At 48.5% G+C, this 21,603-nt stretch overlaps 1 protein-coding gene across 1 annotated transcript in view; it reads right to left on the minus strand.

Moving 5' to 3' along the window:
• Positions 1-386: 386 nt before the first annotated feature.
• LOC138278646 (butyrophilin subfamily 1 member A1-like) overlaps positions 387-21,603 on the minus strand; it is a 44,841-nt gene continuing 23,624 nt past the window's right edge. The window contains exons 2-3 of the mRNA XM_069219270.1: positions 18,979-19,323; positions 387-1,268 (exon numbers count right to left, since the gene is read on the minus strand). Of these exons, the coding sequence (XP_069075371.1) occupies positions 757-1,268; positions 18,979-19,323 (857 nt within the window). The 3' untranslated portion in view covers positions 387-756. The remainder of the gene's footprint in view (positions 1,269-18,978; positions 19,324-21,603) is intronic.

Raw genomic sequence — 21,603 nt, forward strand, 5'->3', positions numbered from 1 at the left:
TTTAGCAGTTTTCACTACCTGGGCATGTTAAACCTAAAAATACATATCCAACTGTTTAAATACACTGGACGCTGCCCTTGGGGCAAACTAGGGCCAGCCTTGGGGTGACTTACATGTAATAAAGGAAAGTGTGGGCCTGGCAAGAGGATGCACTTGCCAGGTCGAAATGGCAGTATAAAATGGCACACAGGCCCTGCAGTGGCAGGCCTGAGACATGTTTCATGGGGTGCTATAGTGGGTGGCACAATCAATGCTGCAGGCCCACTAGTAGTATTTGATTTAAAGGCCCTGGCACCTATAATGCACTTTACTAGGGACGTACAAGTAAATTAAATATGTAAATTGTGGAGAAGCCTATGTTACCATGTTTTAGAGGACAAAGCACCTGCACTTTGGGACGGCAAAAAGTCTGTGGATGACCCTGCAGAAAGAGCCATTTCCAACACCCTCCCCCATGGACATCCAGCAGGAGACACCCCTCCCAAAACAAAGGAGTTATACACAGAGCCTCTTCCCCATAAGCCGCCAGAAGGGACGCTCTACCCCTACCTCACATGAACAGTCTACTGAGGGAGGGACTACTGCAGCTCCTTCACCAGCCTCAGCCCTGCTTCTGGGGGGGCAGCAGTTCTTACACAAGCGTCAGCTCTGCTCCTGGGGGGGAGGAGTGGAGCTCTTATACCAGCCTCAGTTCTGCTGCTGGGGGGTGCAGGTCCTACAACAGCATCAGCTCTGCTCCTGAGGGGGCTGCAGCTTTTACACCAGCCTCATCTCTGCTTCCCCCCAAAGATTCAAGATCGGGAAGAGCCTGTGTGTGAAGTGGGCCCGGGGGAAAGTGAAGAGAAGCTCCATGGAGTCAGCATTGTACAGGGACAAGCGCCCCCCCTCATAGTCCAGATACACCCCCAGCTTCCGGGGCCCCTCACGAGGGGACAGAGGGGTCAGAGGGGAGGTGAGAGCCCAGTACTGATCATTCCACCCCCTCTCCACAGCCCAGACTCCCCCCTCAGGTGACCATGTGATCTTTTCCTTCCTATTCACAGACTCGGCTGCGACCCCAACATTCCATGCTGTCCTCTCCTGCAGCAGCTGCACCTCCCAGTAATGTCTGCCTGAGGTGAACCCCTGTCTCCCCAGCACACACCAGGATGTAAATCTCTTGGGTATTTCTGGCACAGGCTGTGCTGTGTCTGTCCATCTCACACGTCTCCCCCCCTCAGACAGGAGGAGCTGCGGATGCGCTGTGTCTGGATCCAGAGTGACCATCACTGCAGAAAAGAAATTCAGAATTAGAGATTTAATGCACACATATAAAGCATATAATTGCTATTTTTAGTTTATTTTCAGGTAATTGACACAAGGCAAAACTATCTATGCAGCACCTACCTGGAAGGAACACAGTGCGCTGTACTGCACTAGACAGCTCCTAACGGAAGGTGCACACTGTACTTTACACTGCACTAAATAACACCAATATGAAAGGAGCACACTGTTTTGTATAATATAATGCACTGTACAGCACCTACCTGGTAGAAGCACACTGTACTGCCCTACACTAGACAATACCTATCTGGAAGGAGAGGAATGTACCTTACACGGCACTAGACAGCACCAATCTGGATGGAGCACACTGTACTGTACACTGCACTGGAAAGGACCAATCTGGAGGGAACATGCTGGAACTTTACACTTCACAAGACAGCACCTATCTGAAAGGACAACACTGTACTGTACAATGTACTGCACTATACAACACCTACTTGGAAGGACCACACTGTACTGACTAAACAACACCAAACTGGAATGTACCCATTTTAGAGTACCATGAACTGCACTAGACAGCACTAATCTGGAAGGACCTCACTGCACTTTGCAATGCAGCACATAACACATATTTGAAAGGAGCACACTGTACTGTACAATATACTACACTATACAGCACCAACTTGGAGAGAGCGTACTGTACTGTACTGTGTACTGCACTATAAAGCACATACTTGGAAAGATCACACTATATTGAACTGCCCTAACCAGCACTTTTCTAGAAGGAGGGCATTGTACTTTGTACTGTGCTGGAGTGCAAGTTTCTCACATAGCACTATACAGCACATGTCTGAAAAGAGCACATCGTACTGTACAATATACTGCACTATAGACCAACTATCTGGAAGAGTACACTGTACTGCACTATTAGCATAGTTCGAAGGAGCCTAGTTTGGTGTACTGTGCACATACACTAGAGAAACTATCTGGAAGGAGTGCACTTTACCATACACTGCACTAGACAAGACCTGCATGGAAGGTGCACACTGTACTTACAATACACTGCACCTATCTGGGAGTACTACACTACACAGCACACTGCACTAGAGAGCACCTGTCACCAGGGACCACACTATAATTTACACTACACTAAACAGTACATATCTGAATGGGACCCACTGTACTGTACAACAGAACAGAACTATAAGCACTATACAGCAATTACATGGAAGGAGAGTACTGTACTGCACTAGCAGCACCTATCCAGAAGGAGCACACTGTATTGCATTAGACAGTACCTATCTGAAGAAACATTATTTAGTGTACTGGACACTTCAGTAAGCAGCACACTGTTCCATATACTGCACTAGATGCCACCTTCCTAGAAGAAGCACACTGTACTTTATACTGGACTAGACAGCACAAAATGGAGGGAGGGCATTGTACTATACATTAAACTACACAGCACTTATTTTGAAGAAGTGTACTGTTATGTACACTGCACAAAACAGCACCTTTCTCAAAGGAACACATTGTAGTTTACACTGCACCATACAGTAGCTATCTGAAAGGAGCACACTGTACTGTACAATATACTGCACTAAATGTACAAGTTACTTACCTTCGGTAATGAAATATCTGGTAGAGACATATTCTAGATACAGATTCCTTACCTTAGAATTTTCCCACAGGCGTCAGACTGGATCCGGAGATTTTTTTCTTCGACCAATACCCTTGCGCATCGGTAGGTGGCGTCGGTCGACTCCGCAGGCGTCGTGGTCACTGTGATGACGTCGGGAGTAGTACATAGACGCCGCCCTCGCGCAGTGACGTCAGTTTCTTTTAACGACTTTCTACGCCAGAGTGCAGAGCCGCTAAGAACACTGATATTGGTGCGCCAGAGCTAAGGGGGGAATCCCTGTCCCTAGAAATCAGTTCGCAAGAGGGGAGGATGGGTGGGCGGTAAGGAATCTGCAACTAGAATATGTCTCTACCAGATATTTTGTTACCTAAGGTAAGTAACTTGTACATCTGATAGAGACTTCTGGTTCCAGATTCCTTACCTTAGAATAGAAACTCAAGCAGTGCCATCCTCGGTGGTGGGCTGCGAACTAAGATCATACTAGAAAGCCCTGCAGGACCAAACGACCAAAGTAGCCGTCCCGACGGACCTGACTGTCCAAGCAGTAATGCTTAGCAAACATGTGCAGAGATGCCCACGTAGCTGCCTGACAGATATCCAGGAGAGGAACTCCGCGTGCCAACGCAGTGGATGCAGCAGTGGCCCTGGTAGAATGAGCCCGCAAGCCGTCAGGAGGTTGCTTTTTCGCCAAAGCATAGCACATTTTGATGCACAGAAGCACCCATCGAGAGATGGTACGTTTCTGCACCGCCTTCCCCTTTTTCGCACCCACATAGCCAACAAAGAGTTGATCGTCCACCCGGAAGTCTTGAGTACGATTTGGATAGAACACCAATGCTCTTTTTGGGTCCAGACGGTGGAGTCTCTCCTCCTCATGGGAAGGATGTGGGGGTGCGTCGAAGGTAGGCAAAGTGATGGACTGGCCTACATGAAACAGTGTAACCACCTTAGGAAGGAATGAAGCCCTAGTGCGTAGCACCACTTTGTTGGGGTGTACGGACAAGTATTGAGGCTTTGAAGAAAGGGCCTGAAGCTCACTCACCCTTCGAGCAGAGGTGATGGCGATGAGAAAGACAGTTTTGAATGTGAGGAGCCGTAAGGGACAATTATGCATGGGCTCAAAGGGAGTACACATCAAGAAAGTAAGCACAAGATTAAGATCCCACTGAGGCATGATGAAGGGAGTGGGAGGAAATAAGTGGGTGAGCCCTTTTAAGATCCTACTCACAAGAGGAGATTTAAAGAGTGAGGGCTGATCAGGAAGCCTAAGAAAGGCAGAAATGGCAGACAGATACCCCTTAAGGGTGCCCAATGCAGAATCCTGCTGGGCTAAGGAAAGAATGAATAGAAGAACCTCTGAAAGAGGGGCAGATAGGGGGTCAACAGATTTGTAGGTGCATCATGCCACAAATTTATTCCAACGACAGGCATATGCAGTTTTAGTCGAGGGACGCCTGGCTGCCAAGATAACATTGCAGACTTCGGGTGGAAGGGCAAATGCCGTCAACTGTTGCCGCTCAATCTCCACGCATGAAGGCGGAGGTTGGACAGGTTCGGGTGGAGGAGCGTCCCCTGCTGCTGCGACAGAAGATCCGGAGGATCGATGGACATGCTCAATAGTTCTGGATACCACACTCTTCGAGCCCAGTCCAGAGCCACCAAGATAACTTGGGCCCGGTCGCTCTTGATTTTCTTGAGAACTCTGGGCAGAAGAGGGATAGGCGGGAAGGCGTAAAGGAGGCCGGAGTTCCACTCAAGACAAAAAGCGTCTCCGAACGAGTGCCGCCTTGGAAACTCCAACACGCAAAATAGCTGACATTGCGTGTTCTCTGCGGAGGCGAACAGATCTAACCAAGGCTCTCCCCACTTACGAAAGAGACCTTGCACCACCTCTGGATGGAGACGCCACTCGTGATCCACAGTGCGTCGGCGGCTGAGTTCGTCTGCTCTGGCGTTGAGAGAGCCTTGAGAGTAATTGCAGTAGTGTTGTCCGTGAACACCTGCACCACTTTCCCTTTGAGAGAGGGAAGGAATGCTTTCAACGCAAGTCTGATCGCTCGGAGCTCCAGCATATTTATGTGGCGTCCCGACTCCGCCAGAGACCAGAGGCCTCTGATCTCTGCCTCTCCCATGTAGCCGCCCCAACCCAGAAGTGATGCATCTGTCACTATAGAGAGATCTGGTTGGGGAAGGGAGAGGGATCTGCCAATGACCCAATTGGGATTTTGGGATTCGAAAGCCACCACTGCAGGTCTTTCGCAGTCCCCTCCGACATCTGGACCATGTCGGATAGATTCCCCTGATGCTGCACCCACTGGAACTTCAAGTCCCACTGCAGAGCCCGCATATTCCACCTGGCATGTGTTACTAGCAGGATGCAGGAGGCCAAGAGGCCCAGCAGCCTCAGAGTCTGTCTCACCGAAACCCAAGACCAAGGCCGAAAGATTGGAATCATAGCCTGAATGACTTGGACTCGCTTTTGGGGAGGATAAGCCCGAAACCACACTGTGTCCAGAACTGCTCCAATGAAAGGGAGCGTTTGAAAGGGAGTCAGGTGTCACTTTGGCACGCTGATCGTGAACCCCAGCTGGTGCAGGAGGTTCGCCGTAGTCTGGAGGTGTGAGACCACTGTCTGGGGCGAAGGCGCCTTCAACAGCCAGTCGTCTAGGTAGGGGAAGACTGAGACCCCTAACCTGTGCAGATGAGCTGCAACCACTGTCATCACTTTCGTGAACAACCCAAGAGCACTGGTAAGGCCGAAAGGGAGCACGGTAAACTGAAAGTGCTTGTGACCTACCACGAATCGTAGGTAACGTCTGTGGGCAGGCAGGATGGGGATGTGGAAATAAGTGTCCTGCAAGTCCAACGCTACCATCCAGTCTCCTGGGTCTAAGGCAGACAGAACCTGAGCCAGGGTGAGCATTTTGAACTTCTCCTTCTTGAGGAAGTAGTTCATGTCCCGAAGATCTAGGATAGGGCACAAGCCTTTGTCCTTCTTTGGTATCAGAAAGGTGTTGGGAATAACAACCACAACCTACTTCTGGCACAGGGACCCTTTCTATAGCTCCCTTGGCCAAGAGAGCCGTGACTTCCTGGCGGAGAAGCACCAAATGATCCTCCGAAAAGGGATGGAAGGATGGTGGCATGTGTTTTGGTGCGGATTCTAAAGGGAGGGAGTAGCCCTTCCGAATTATTTGCAAAACCCACCCGTCCGTGGTGATATGTTCCCAGTGGGGCAGGTGATGGCGGATTCTGCCACCTACTGGGTGGGAGTGAGGGGACGGACTAGGAAGGTTTGGAACTGCTGGGGGGCAGGGGTGGACTGGACAGACCTCTGGTTCCCTGTCCCACGACCACGTGGGATTCCGCGCCCCCGGCCACGCATAGGCTGTCCAGCATGCATGGCCCGGTGGCTGGGTTCAGGATGCGACAGGGCGCCCCTTCCGTGGCCACGAAAGGGCCGAAAAGCGGACTGTGGGGGGCATGTGGCGGCAGAAAGGCAAAGGGACCGAGCCATAGCCCTGGACTCCTTGAACCTCTCCAGGGCCGAGTCCGCTTTGTCTCCAAAGAGACGGGTGCCATCAAAGGGCATGTCCATGAGTGACTGTTGGGCATCCCCCGAGAAACCAGAAGTACGCAACCAGGCATGGTGCCATAAGGCCACTGTCGTAGCAACTGATCTGCCCAGAGAGTCGGTCGTATCCAGCCCACAAAGGATTGTGAACTTCGCCGCGTCTCTCCCATCTTTGACTGCTTGGGAGACGATAGCACGGGCCTCCTCCGGTATCTGCGGCAGGACTTGCACAACCGTATCCCACAGGGAGTGGGAATAACGTCCCAAAAGGCATGCGGTGTTCACGGGCCACAGCGCGAGGCTGGAGGAAGAAAACAACTTCTTACCAAATTGTTCCATCCTTTTGGATTCCTTATCCGGGGGTCAGAAGGGAATGTGCCAGAAGGAGAGGATGCCTGGATAACAAGACTCTCAGGCGTAGGATGTTGGGACAGAAACTTTGGGTCATTCGGCGCAGGCCAATGGCAGCGAGCGATCGTCCTGTTCACAGAAGCCCCTGTGTTGGGTTTGGACCATGTACCCAAAAGAACGTCAGTGAGGGTTTCATTGAATGGGAGAAGGGGTTCAGACGCAGAAGTCCCAGGCTGAAGCACCTCAGTCAGGAGGTTAGACCTGACTTTGACAGTAGGGAGCACAAGGCCAAGGACCTCAGCCGCCCTACTAACCACCATACCATAGGTTGCTCCCTCCGCCGTAGCCACGGTAGGAGGAGACAGCATGCCAGAGTCTCAACTGTGCGACCGGCGTAGGTGCGGATCCGCGCACGGATCCGGAGGCGACCTCGGTGGGCGAGGCTGAAGCCGCTGGCGCGGAACCCGAAGGCCCCTCAGCCAAGCCCCTTGGGCCCGATGGCTCCGTATCAGGGTCACACGCCCAAAGATGAGGCGCATGGCCTCGTAGAACTCCTTGAGTTGGGCGGGGGTCGCTCTGGATCCGGGAAACTCGGGGAAGCGCAGAGTCGACCCAGACGTAGGCTCCGAGGATGGAGGCCTAATTCGTGGACGCTCGTCCCGCGTCGCGTCGGCCGAGCGACGGGGTTAAGTCAGAGAGCGATGTGACTTCTTCTTACCGTGACCAGAAGATTTCGAAGAAGACAAGTGGTGGTGGCTCCGCAACCGATTGGTGGTGGCTCCGCAACCGATCTTGAGACCTTCATCTCGAGCGAGATTGGGATCTACGCGGAGTCGAGTGCCGGGCCGCCATCAGCTTTAGGGACCGCTCCCTCAAAGCCTTCGGATGCATTGCCCGGCACTCGGAGCACGACTTCGGGTCGTGGTCGCGCTCGAGGCACCACAGGCAGACACGATGAGGGTCCGTCACCGACATCATGCGGTGGCAGTCCTCGCACGGCTTGAACCTGGTCTTCGGGGACATCCTCGACGCACCAAAGGTCGCACCAAAAAATATCGACAAAACAGTCAAATTCGGCCAAAAATTAGCCGAGGGTAGCTCTCGCTCAGATCAGCGCGTGGCGCGGGAAGAAAATGACTGACGTCACTGCGCGAGGGCGGCGTCTATGTACTACTCCCAACGTCATCACGGCGACCACGACGCCTACGGAGTCGACCGACGCCACCTACCGACGCGCAAGGGTATTGCGCGAAGAAAAAATCTCTGGATGCAGTCTGACGCCTGTGGGAAAATTCTAAGGTAAGGAATCTGCAACTAGAAGTCTCTATCAGATAGCAATTATTTGGAAGGAAAACACTGTACAACACTAGACAGCACCTATCTTTAAGGAGCATGGTTTAGAGTGCTGCACACTGCGCTAGACAGCACCTATCTGGAAGAAGTGCACTGTACTGTACAATGCACTGCAATATACAAAACCTACTAAAAGGAGAGTGCTGTACAATATACTGCATTGTATACCACCTACCTAGAAAGAGCATGCTGTGCTGTACACTACATTTGGTAGCACCTGTCTGGAATGAGCGCACTGAACTGTGAACTGCACAAGACAGCACCTATGTGGAAAGAGTTCACAAAACTACACATAACACTAGACAGCACCTACCTGGAGGGAGCACACTATACTGTGCTGCGCTGGACAACACCTGTCTGGAAGGAGCACACTGTACCATACAATATACAGCAACTACCTGGAAGAAATGCAAGGTACTATACAATGTACTGCACTATACATACCTACCGCAAAGAAGTGCACTGTACTTTACACGACACTACACAGCAGTTATTTGAGAGGCGCACACTGTACTGTACAGTATACTGCATTATGCAGCACCTCCCTGGAAGAAGTGCACTGTTCTGTTCTGCACGAGACAGCACCTACCTGGAAGGAGTACACTGTACTGAACACTCCACTAGAGGGCCATGCAAGAGCAGAGATGTGCTTTACCAACAGTTTTATTGTAGAAGGAGGATCACACCCACTAGGCACTACATATGAAACATGAAGTCTATGGGCCACAGCAAAAACAGGAACTCGTCAGTACAATGCAGTACAGAGTACAACGCAGAGAGTGCAGTGGGCTAGAGAGCCTACTGTACTGAATCAAACACTAAATGGTAGAGTGTACTAGACGGCTTATTGTACTGCAGGTTACATTGCTACTAGTTCACTGTACCAGAGAGAACCTTGCACCAGATGGTAGATTGCACTAAAAAGGTGACTTTACTACAGAACACAATGTAGACGGTACAGACTGGACTAGGGGCCCGGAGTACTAGAGAGAACCCTGCAAGAGATTGTGGACTGCACTAAAAAAAGGTCATTATACTACACAATTCACTGTAGACAGTACGCACGGTTCTAGGCGTCCACTGTACTAGACAGAACCCTGCAGCAGGTGATAAACTGCACTGAAAAGATCACTTGACTACAGAACACACTACAGACACTACACACTGTGCTAGGTGTCCAATGTACTAGGTACAACACTGTGCTAGAGAGGTCACTGCACTGGCATAACACAGTGCTAAAGCTAGAACACTGTGCTAGAGCACAAACTGTACCACCCACTGTAAGAGACAGTGCACTGCACCAGGTGCTACACTGCAATAAAAAACGTAATTGCACTACGGAGTAGACTGCAGACAGTACAGTGTGGTAGGCTGCCGCTGTACTACACAAAACACTGATAGACAGCTCACGGTGCTAAACATTGCGCTACAGCATTCATGTGCAAAAAGGAACACTGTACTAGATGGTACACTGCCCTAGACAGCACAATATACTACAGGGCACGCTGCATACAGTACACAACTCTAAAGCACCCACTGTACTAGATGGTAGACTGCACTAGACAACTCACTGTACTACAGAGCACACTGCAGACAGTACACAGTTCTAAAGCGCCCACTGTTATAGATGGTAAACTGCACTGGACAGCTTACTGCACTAAAGCACACAATGGAGATAGTGTACTATGCTAGAGCCCCAACTATCCTAGACAGAAAACTATGTTACAATGGTCACTAACCACTGTACGACACTCTCCTCCTCTCTATATAACGCCATTGTATAAAAGTCTACTACACTTTATGCCACTCTATACAACACGCTACTCCACTTTATCCTCCTATACTCCGCGGTCCAACGCTGTACTCCACTCTATGACTGTACACTCATTGTACAACACTGTATTCCACTACACAACATTTTTCTATACTCTGAGACACAGCATTCCAGTCTACTGTATGAGGCTCCACTCCAATTTATAATTTTACTACCTATGCTACACCACTACACTCCATGCTACTCTACGCCTTTCCAATACACTCAATTATACTTTACCCCACACTGTTACACCACTCCACTTAACTCTTCTCCTCTGTTTGAGTCTGTACCTCAGTTTATACTACAGTACAACATCCCACTCTACACAGCTCCATTCTGCCACTCTATGCCATTCTACTCTGTAACACTGTATGCCAATCCACCCTATCACACGTTATAGCACAGTACTATACTGGATAACACTTCACTCTATACAGTGGAGGAGAATGCGTACAGTGGAGAGGCATAGAGTGGAGTGGCGCACACTGTAGTGGCGTACAGTGAATTACCGAACAGTGGAGTAGCATACAACCGAATAGCATACAGTGAAATACTTTACAGTGGCGTGTAGAAGAGTTGAGTGTCATAGAGTGGAATAGCGTAGAGTGGAGTGATATAGAGTGGAGTGACATAGAGTGGAGTATGGTATAGTGGATTAGTGTAGAGTGGAGTGGCAAACATTAAAGTGGTGTAACGTAGAGTCAAGTAAACTGCTGCATTTTAGTGTTGTATAGTGTAGTAGATTGGCATAGGAAGTAGTGGAGTTTTGTAGAGTGGCGTTATATAGACTGGAGAAGAGTACACTGGAGTGGCGTAGAGTGGAGCAGCGTACAGTGGGGTGGCATACAGTACAATAGCATACACTGGAGTGCCTTAGTGGAGTAGTGTAGAGTTGAATACTGTATAGTAGAGTAGTGTATAGTGAAGTGGCGAACAGTGGAGCAGCGTAGACTGGAGGGACGTACAGGGGAGTGGCATAGAGTGGAATGTTGTACAGTGGAGTGGCGTAGAGTGTAATAGCCTATACTGTAGTGATGTACATTAGAGTGGCATACGTGGAGTGGTGTGGACTGGAGTGGCATATAGTAAAGTGTGGTAGAGTGTAATAGCATACAGTGGAGTGGTTATAGTGGACTGGAGTCCAACGTAATAGAGTGTTAGACCTGCCATCCTTGGTCTGGTTTCCCATATCTTTTTGCCTCTGCTTTCTGTATTTTTTTGACTGTGTGCTGGATTTAGTTTTTGCTGGTTTTGGTATTATGGGCACTTTACCATTGCCGACCAATGCTAAAGTGCAAGTGTTCTCTGTCTAAATTGTATTGTTAATTGGCTTTTCCATCACTGGCAGATTTGGCTTACTAGTAAGTACCTAGTACAGTGCACTAGAGGTGCCCAGGGCCTGTAATCTAATGCTACTGGTAGGCCTGCAGCACTGATTGTGCCACCAACATTAGAAGCCCTGTAAACATGTCTCAGACCTGCCTCTGCAGTGACTGTGTGTGCAGTTTTTAGTTGCTATGTTGACCTGGCAACTGCGCCCCCTTGCCAGGCCCAAACCTTCCCTTTTCTTACATGTAAGGCATCCCTAAGGTAGGCCCTAGGTAGCCCCATGGGCAGGGTGCAGTGTATTTAAAAGGTAGGACATGCACTAGTGTGTTTTACATGTCCTGATAGTGAAATTCTGCTCAATTTGATTTTAGTTGGAGCACGCAAGCATTTCCGACCCGTTGTCATCTTTCTGTTGGGCTTTTAACCATGTCCATGTCACGGCCATCACTTTCATTCGTTCGTGGGCTTGCCTTTTAAAATTCCCTTGAATTCATTTGCCAAAGGCATGCATACGTCATGCCTTTTCCATGGTTTAGCCCGCCTCAAGCATACCAGCCAACTATTATTAACATATGCAGCGTCCATTAGGAAAAACCAAACTGATTCAAAAAGCCAGGGCATTCGTATGTTATGTTATGTTATGTTATGTTATGTTATGTTATGTTATTGAGACTTATATAGCGCCAGCTACCCGGAGGCCTCGTAGCGCTGATCAGTTTGAAAAGTTTAGAACATACTGGAGGAATATCAAACTTCCCTGGAGAGGGGGAACTTAGAAGAATTTAGAATAGCCAGGTTTTAATGGCCTTCCTAAATTCTGTCTCCTGATTCATCATGCGAATATTCGTGGGTAGGGAGTTCCAAAGTCTGGCTCCCTGGTACTTCAGGGATCTTCATCCCCATGATGTTCTCTGTACTTTGGGTACCACTACCAGGGCTTTAGAGGCCGATCTCAAAACTCTTGTGGGTGTATATAGTGAAATTAATGATTTTAGATAATGAGGATCCTTTTTATATAGAGCTCTGTGGAAGAAGCAAAGAGCCTTAAACTTTATCCTTTTTGCCACTGGAAGCCAGTGCAGTTCAATCAGAGCTTTTTTAGCTGATGTGGTCCTAGGCAGATTAAAGAGCAGACGTGCTGCAGCATTTTGTACCACCTGTAGTTTGTTAACCACATAACCTGGAGATCCCAAAAAGAGGTAATCTAAATGTATTACTGGTCCTATATTTTTAGCAGGGTTGGCCAGTTTTCCTAAAAACATAATTTCTGTCTTGTCTTCGTTGAGTTGCAGCCTGCTTTCTGTCATCCAGGCAGCAATCGCTTGGAGACAAGCAGGCAAGGCCGAGTTGTATGAAATAAGATAAGAGTCTGTGCAGTTAGGTTCTTGGTCTTCGGAGAATCAATATATAATCCAAACAGAGTTAAAGTTCAGTGTCTTTATTCTTGTGCGAGGTATTCATACATGTTCATCACATCAAAAAGATTCCATATGTGGTCATCACAACAACATCCAACAGCCAACACGTGTTTCGTCTCTGAGAAATTAATCTCATTGACTTCCTCAGGGCAAAGTATAAGTAAGGTGTTAACATGAATAAATGGCTTATCCTAATCAAGTAAAACTCTTCAAGATAATGTACAATCAATAGAGAAAGAGTAGTGGGAATCACGTGACGGGGGCAAAACACTATTATCCCCGAGTCTTCGTGAGGGAGTACTCATAAGTAAGCCCTCCGTCTCATCTAGAGTTATAAGGTAAAGAAGAGACACAGAGTAAGGTCTCAGGAGTATTAATTTCTCAGAGACGAAACACGTGTTGGCTGTTGGATGTTGTTGTGATGACCACATATGGAATCTTTCTGATGTGATATTGATTCTCCCCGAAGACCAAGAACCTAACTGCACAGACTCTTATCTTATTTCATACGAGTGCCCTGGCTTTTTGAATCAGTTGAATCCACTCGGATTGGGTACTCTGTAGAGTAGAAGGTGAGAAGCATCTGTTTGCGCCACTTTCACATCTCTACTTCTCAGTCGCGGCTCGCAGGAGTTACAGGGGGCAGGGTGGTGCACGGGGGTGAGGGAAGATTAATAAAATAAAAAAATAAAATACAAAAAAAGCTTACCACTGTGCCGCCGATCCCCGTCTTCTCAGCAGCAGGCAGACAGAGGCTCACAGCCTGCCCTGCGGCCAATCCTGACGCTGCTCAAAGCAGCGTAAGGATTGACTGGGAGCACCCAGCCAAGGTGCTCCCAGGCAGACTGGGTGCCTGTACCTGCTCTCTCCAGCCCGGCAACACCTTGCCAGGGTAGAGAGAGCACATCGTGCATGTGTGTTTGGCCGGCCCGAGATGGCTGGCCAAACACACATGCACACTCCCCTCACTGCTCGTCACCCCAATGCCCCGCCCCTTTAACAATGAAAGGATAATAAACTTAGGGGCATATTTATAATCCCCTTGCGCCACCTTCCACCACATTAGCATCATTTTGTTTACGATAATGTGGCCCAACGAGGGCAAAATCCTAGCGTCATATTTACAAAGTGGCGCAATGCATGAATTGCCGGGTTGTAAGGAACCGACACCTTGCCGCCAACACTGCCTCATGCCACACTGACTCCAGTGACGCCTCACCTCCCCGGCTCCGTGCCACATCTTTGACTCTGCATTTTTCTAAGGTACTGTACCTGGGGTTGGTACGACTATGTGCCCGGCGCCGCACTCCCTTGTGAGTGGTGCTGGACTGTTGGGAACGACTCCGTCACAATGCCGTGATAACACCAATTCAAGCTTTCGTGTTTCTACGCGCTTTATTGGGATTTGGGGGGTCATTACGACCTCGGCGGTCTTTTCAAAAGACCGCCGAGGCCGCGGGAGACAGAATACCGCCATTGCCGGCGGTATTTCTGTCTCCCTATTATGACATTTCCGCTGGGCCAGCGGACGGTAACACTGTTACCATCCGCTTGCCCACCGGAAATATCACATCAACATTGCAGCCAGCTCGTAATAGAGCCGGCGGAAATGCTGATGTGCAGCGGGTGCAGTAGCACCCGTCGCGCATTTCACTGCCCGAAATTCAGGCAGTGAAATGCGAGACGGGGCTATGCCTGGGGGCCCGTGCACTGCCCATGCCAAGTGCATGGGCAGTGCAGGGGCCCCCAGGGGCACCCCAAGTCCCCTTACCGCCGGCCTTTCCATGGCGGTGTGTACCGCCATGGACAGGCCGGCGGTCGGGGACTCATAATCCCCAGGGCAGCGGTGCTGGCACCGCTGCCCTGGGGATTATGACCGCCAGGCGGAATCCTGGCGGGAAAGAGGAGGAGCCGGCGGTATGGCAGTGGCAATTCCACCACGGTCAGAATTGCTGGCAGAACACCGCCAGCCTGTTGGCGGTGTTACCGCCAACATACCGCCGGCCGCCAGGGTTGTAATGACCCCATTAATCTTTCAAAATTCATACCTTTGCTTGTGTATGTTGGATGTTTGTTGTTTTTGTCTTGTGTTACTTAGATAAATATTGGCTATTTTTCTTAAATGGTGTGGTGTCCATTTCCCTCTGATATAAGCCTGACTGCTCGTGCCAAGCTCCAAGGGGGCCATCAAGGGTTATCTTAGGAGTGTCCTACTGGGACATGGTGTAAACTGACTGCCAACTAGAGACACCATTTCTAACAGTGTAGTATAGAGTAGCATTTAATGGAGTGGGGTAGAGTAGAATACCATACTGTAGAGGGGTGAAGTCTGAAGTTGAGTACAGTGTAATAGTGTACAATCAAGTGGCATAGAGTGGAGAGGCATACAATAGGACAGTGTAGAGTGGGGTACAGTGGAGTGGCATAGAGTGGAACAGCGTAGAGTGGTATAGAGTGGCATAGAGAGGAGTGGGGTAGGGTGGAACAGCAAACAGTGGACTGGCGAGGAGTGGAGTGGTATCCAAAGGGCTGGTGTAGAATGGAGTGGTGTACACTAGAGCAGCATATGATAGAGTGGCATACAGTGGAATAGGGTAGAGTGGAATGGCGTACACTGCAGTAGCATCCAACAGAACAGCGAAGAATGGAGTGGTGTAAAGTGGAGTGGAATACATTTCGGTGGTGCAGAGTGGAGCAGTGTACATTGTAGTGGCATATAGCGAAATAGCATCCAGTTGATTAACCAATCTATCAATCAATCAGTTGACCTGTAAAGCACGACTTGTCACCGGTGCATGTATCCAGCTGCTGGCAGGGTCTAGGGTCAAAGTCAAAGAGCCAGGTTTTCAGCATCATACTGAACTCCTGTAGAGCATGGGAGGTCCTGCGGTGCAAGAGGATGCGGTTCCAGGCTTTCTCTGTGAGGTAGGAGAATAAGCGTCCTCCTGCTCTGCTGTGTTGTATGCAAGGAATATGGGACAGCACAAAGTAGGCGGAGTCGAGGTGTATGGAGGATTTGTGAAATATCAGGTGGTGGTTGATGTAGACAGGTTCAGAGTTGTGCAGGGCCTTAAATGCATGGGTGAAGAGCTTGACCTGGCATCTTTTCTAAACCAGAAGCCAGTGGAGTTTTTTGAGGTGGGGAGGTGATGTGGGTGTGACGAGGGAGATCCAGGATGAGTCTTGCTGCGACATTCTGGATAGTCTTAGTCTTTGAACTAGATGGGCCTCAATTCCCACATAGTGGGTGTTTCCATAGTCCAGTCGACTGGCAACGAGGGCTTGGGTGATGGTGCTCCTCGCTTTTTGGGGAAGCCACTTGAAAATCTTATGTAACATTCACAGGATGAAGAATCAGAAGGATGACACTATGTTGACTTGGGACCTCATGGTGAGTTTGCCGTCTAGGATGATACTAAGGTTCCTGATGTTCTCAGCTGGGGCAGGAGTGGGCCCTAATTCTGTGGTCCACCAGGAGGTGTTCCAAGGGGAGGTGTTGCTGCTGAAGATCAAGACGTCTGTCTTGTCTGTGTTGAACTTGAGGCAGTTATTCCTCATCCAGTTGGTGACACTGGTCATGCATTGGTGGAACTGGTTCTGCGCAGGGACATTTTCAGAGAGGGAGAGGATGAGTTGTGTGTCATCGGCATAGCATTTAATGTTGAGTTAGTGGGATCTGACTATGTTGGCAAGGAGGGACATGAAGACGTTGAAGAGGTTTCGGTTGGGTGATGAGCCTTGAGGGACTCCTCAGATGACTGATTTGGGTTCAGAGGTGTTGTAGTGAATCCACTTCATTTTAATGGGATAACAGGAGTTAGCTTAGCCTCTGGCTTGCAGACTCGTGCCCCATCACCTAGTGACTTTTAACCTACTTAGCTTGCTCTGTTTTAGCCCATTTAATTATTTATTTCTTCTAAGATGGCTGCCTTGTTTATAGTTAGGCCACTTGTTATGGGTTACATTATCAGTGTCACCGCGCCAAGGCGTCAAGATCAAGCACCAAAGACAAACAAACAGTAGGTGTTCACACTTAGGGATTTTCCCTCTCTATATTTTCGAGGGATTGTTTATATGAATTGCCGCCCCAAGCATGTCTGTTATCTATTGTTTAGGAACACACCTACGTCAGGGGTCCTTGTAGATCTGTATAAATACATCACACTTTAGACAGATAATCAGAGGGATTCCGACCAGAGGGCATCGCCACCATCGCTGATACCGATGCTGCAGTCGTCTTGATGCTGACCCAGTCTTCGTGTCCATGCGGAGTCTGAGATAGAGACCTCATTCCAAGGTAACGAGGGTTAGGGGCTCCTCTCATGGACATGGCATTGGCAGATTAGGGTTAACAAACCCAGCTCTCCTTTAGGTAGGAGGTTAGGCCTTTCACATTAGGGTATTAGGGCATTTTACATCTCGTATGTCTTTTCTACGTATTGCAAGATGGTGGGGATCTTTGTAATAATGACTCTCATCTTCACAGTTCTGTTTCTTGCATTATTCATTATCCTAATCATTGCAGCCCATGCAACTTATCGCAAATTGCAGGTATGTTAAAATAAAAACTATTGAAACTCTACTGCATCTTTGTCATTGCCTGTGTTTGTATGAGACATGATATATCTGTGAGAAAGGGGTAATCTCCGTTTAACCACGACACTCCCTGAGATGTCTTATTCTCGAGTCCATGCGTAACGGCTGCCATAAATCACCTTCTACTATTGTGTTTCTGGTGAGGTGCTGCTAGTGAGCCGGTAAGGTTGGGACAACAGTTGCGACTTGTTGTAGGAAAGGCGTAGTCGCCTACAAACAAAAGTACTGTCATCCTTAAACCAGCAGTCTTGCTCAGAGCAAGAGTCCAAACTACGACAGTGTAGGGTGGAAGGCACACTCATATTCTGTCAGTGAGAAAGGAGGTGATCCACCTGAGGTCGGATCCTTGGATGCCCAAGTCGTGAAGTATATCGATGAGCGTGTGGTGGAAGACGGTGCTGAATGCCGCTGAGAGATTTAGGAGGAAAAGGGCAACATTCTCTTCTTTGTTGAGAAAGGCCCAGATGTCGTCTGTGGCTGTGATGAAGCTTTTCTCTGTGCTATGGTTGCTACAGAATCCCTACTGGGAGTTGTTCAGGAGAAGGTTGTGTTCCAGAAAGGTGATTTGTTGGTTGATGGCTTTTTCGGTGATTATGACCAGACAAAGGAGCAGGGAGATGGGTCTGTAGTTGCTGAGTTTGCTGAGGTCCGCTGAAGGTTTCTTCAGCAAGGGGTATGATTTCTGCATGCTTCCAGTTTTCTAGGAAGGTGGCAGAATCCAGTGAGGTATTGAATGAGGTTGAAAGTTTGAGGACAATCCTGGATGCTCTTAAGTTGATGATGTGGTGGGTGAATGGGTCAGTGGATGGATTTCATGACGGTAATGTTGTTCTGAGTGGGGAGGTGGTTCCAGCTGGTTAGCCTTGGGATGGCCATGTGTGTGGAGGTATGGCCATTGAAAAGTCTCGGGCTTGAGTTGGGGATTGAAGTTTCTGTAGATTTTGGCAATTTTGTTGTGGAAGAAATCTGTGAGACTGTCGCATAGATCATGAGATGGAAAGATACTGTTGTGGCATTGATGAATTCCTTGATTATGAAGAAGAGCTCCTTACTATTGTTGGGGTTAATTTGGATGTGCAATGCCAGGGCTTTTTTCTTTGTTTCACATAGTTTGCTGTTTTATAGGTTGAGTACTTATTTGTAGGTGGGTCTATCGGCTGGGCCTTTGTTGGTGTGCCACCTTCTCGTGAGGTGCTTGCACTGGCGCTTGGCTGTCCTGAGGTCCTCAGTGTACTAGTTGGCTTGCTTGGTGGATCTTCTCTGTTTCTTGTTCTTTATGAGGGAGACAATGTCAGCACAGTCAGTGATCCAGGTATTGAAGCTCCTGATGTCCTGGCTTACGTTGTGGTGTTTGGGTGGGTTGACGGCAAGAGTGTTGGTCCATTTGGACTCTGAAGCCTTATTCCAACTGCAATGGGCCGCCTTGGTTTGAGTCAGGGGAAGGGCATGGGGTTTGTAATGATGAAGTGGATAATGGAGTCGTCAGTCCATGTAAGTCCAGTGGTGTGGCTGTATTTGATGCAGTCGCTAGAAGTGAATATTGGATCAAGCATGTGCCCTGTGATATGCGTGGGGTTGTGTACGTGTTGGGTGACGCCAATGTTGTTCAGGCTGTTGAGGTGGTTGGCAGTGTTACAGTCGATTATATCTTCCAGGCTAAAGTTAAGGTCGCCCAGGAACACGTAGTCCTTCGAGACAATGGTGAGGGTAGTGATTAAATCAGTGATGAGTTTGCAGAAGGTAGTTAGAGGTCCCGGTGGATGGTATGTAGGGGTTCCACTAATGGTGGTTTTCTCATCCATTTGGATAGTGAAGTTGATCTTTTTCATTGCTGCAATGGAGTTATGCATGGCAGTGGTGCATTTGATGGAGTCTCTGTGGATGATGGTGATTCCTCTGCCTGGCTTGTTGATGTGGTACTTGATTCCGTATCCTGCTGGTATGGTGATGTCTGGAGCTGATGCGAGGTTGAGCCAGGTCCCTGTGAGGAAGAGGATGTCGGGCGCAAGAGTGTCATTAAGGTCCAAGACCTCAATGGAGTGTGTGCTGAGTGAGCGTGTGTAGAGGAGGTTGCATGTGAGCTGGTGGTGGGTAGCTGGCATGCAGGGCAGTAGAAGTGTAGCTGGAGAGGTGGTTGGACCAGAGTTCCTGGCGCTGGGCACGGTCAAGGTGCCGACAGGCGCAGACAGGCTCGCCTTTGGCACACCTCTGTCGCATCAGCAGCACACCTCCTGCGTGCGGCCACCATTAAGTAGGTTCTAGGAGGAGGGAAGGGTTCTAGGAGGCGGTGGGGAGGGTTGGCAAGAAGGAGAGGGGGAGGAGGGTGGAGGCACAGGAGGAGAGGGAGTTGGAGGCGGTGGGAGTGACAGTGGGAGTGGGAGAAAGGAATGGGAAGAGGGCAAAAAGAAGCAGCAGCAAAAGTGGACTAAAGGGCCCAAAGAGGACAGAAAAAAGCAAAAAGAGAGCAAAAAAGAATGAAGGAACAAGGTGAGAACGAAACAATAGGGAAAACACTGAAGTGGAGAGTGAGAAAAACGGGTGAGAAACGGGAAGGTCAAGTAGCAAAAAAGATGAGACAGAGAGCAGGAACAGCAAAAAGGACAGGAAAGAGAGCAGGGAAAGGCTCAAGAAGAGAGTCGGGCAGATGCATGAAGAGGAAGAAGAGTAGGGTGGGCTATTGTGGCATACAGTGGAATGGGGTAGAGTGTAATAGAAAACAGTGGAGTGGCATCCAGTGGAATGCAGTAGAATGGAGTGGCGTGCAGTGGAGCAGCATAAACTAAGGTGGTGTACAATGTACACTGTATTGGGATACAGTGGAATAGCACACTGAAGTGGCGTAGAGTGAAGTTGCATACAGTGTAATAGCATAGAGTGGACTGGCAGGACTGGACAGGGCATAGAGTGGAGTTGTGTACAGTATAAGCATAGAGTGGAGTGCCATAGAGTGGAGTTGTGTACAGTATAAGCCTAGAATGGAGTGGCATAGAGTGGAGTGTTGTACAGTAGGGTGGCATGGAGTGTAACAGCGTATAGTGGAGTAGCATACAATGGAGTATTGGAGACTGGAGTGGCATACAGTGAAGTGGGGTAGAGTGTAATAGCATACAGTGGAGTGGTGTACAGTGGAGGTGTGTCCAATGGAATAGCATAGAATGTAATGTCATAGAGTGGAATGCCATACATAGGAGTGGAGGAGAGTGGAGTGGCACAAGTTCAATAGCGTACAGTGGAGTGTTGTACAGTAGAGTAGCATACAGTAGAAAAACAGAGTGGAAGGGTGTACAGTGAAATAGCGTAGAGTGGAATAGCACATAGTGAAGTAGCATCCACTGGAATGGCGTACAGTGAGGTAGTGTAGACTGGATTGGCTTAGAGTGGAGGTGTGTACAGTGTAAGAGCATGGAGTGTAGTGGTGTAGAGTGGAATTGAGTACAGTGCAATAGCGTAGAGTGGAGTCTCGTGCAGTATAGAGGCATAAAGTGGAGTGGCGTAGAGTGGAATAGCATATAGTAGAATGATATACAGTGGAATGGAGTTGAGTGGAATGGTGAAGAGTGGAGTGGTGTACACTGGAGTGGTGCACACTGAAATACCATTGTGTGGAGTGGTGTGTTTTCTAGTGAAGTACAGTAAAGTGGCGTACAGATGTAGCAGCAAGAGAGATTATGGTGTTAATAGTAATGCAAATGCAGCAAATTGTGTTGCCTTGCATTTCCCAGATTATCACTCAACGCAGGCCCATGCACGATGGCCTTGCTTTGCTTTGTAAATCTGACTTAAGGTCTGTTTTGCCCACGCAGCACCATGCGTAACAAAAGGGTAGCACCTTAGATATATTTTAGGCCACAGCATACTGCAGTAACTTTGCGATATACCATGGTACATGGCAATGACAAGCCAGTATATAATTGGGTAATTAATGTTTTTAGAAAATGGAAAAGCAGCCATATTGTTTTAACTACACTTTGGCTGTGTTCTGTGTATGGCATTAGATATAATTAAGTATAAGAAGTAGTATGTTCTATTGTACTTCCCTTCCTATTACTACTTTATTAGAGTGGTAATTGGTAGAGAAATGTATTTATATTTGTTTACATATTTTTCAATAAGTTCATGTGCTCTGCACTAGTACCTAGTAAGTGCCATATTTTTTAAGAAATGTTTCCTTCTTTAAGTTTTTTTTTTAAAGTTGTGCCATATTTGCGCTTTACTAAAGTGGTAATTGATAGTGAAAAATATAAAAACTAATACTTACCTA

The sequence above is a fragment of the Pleurodeles waltl genome, chromosome 2_2, assembly GCF_031143425.1.
Source record: "Pleurodeles waltl isolate 20211129_DDA chromosome 2_2, aPleWal1.hap1.20221129, whole genome shotgun sequence".
NCBI lineage: Eukaryota > Metazoa > Chordata > Amphibia > Caudata > Salamandridae > Pleurodeles > Pleurodeles waltl.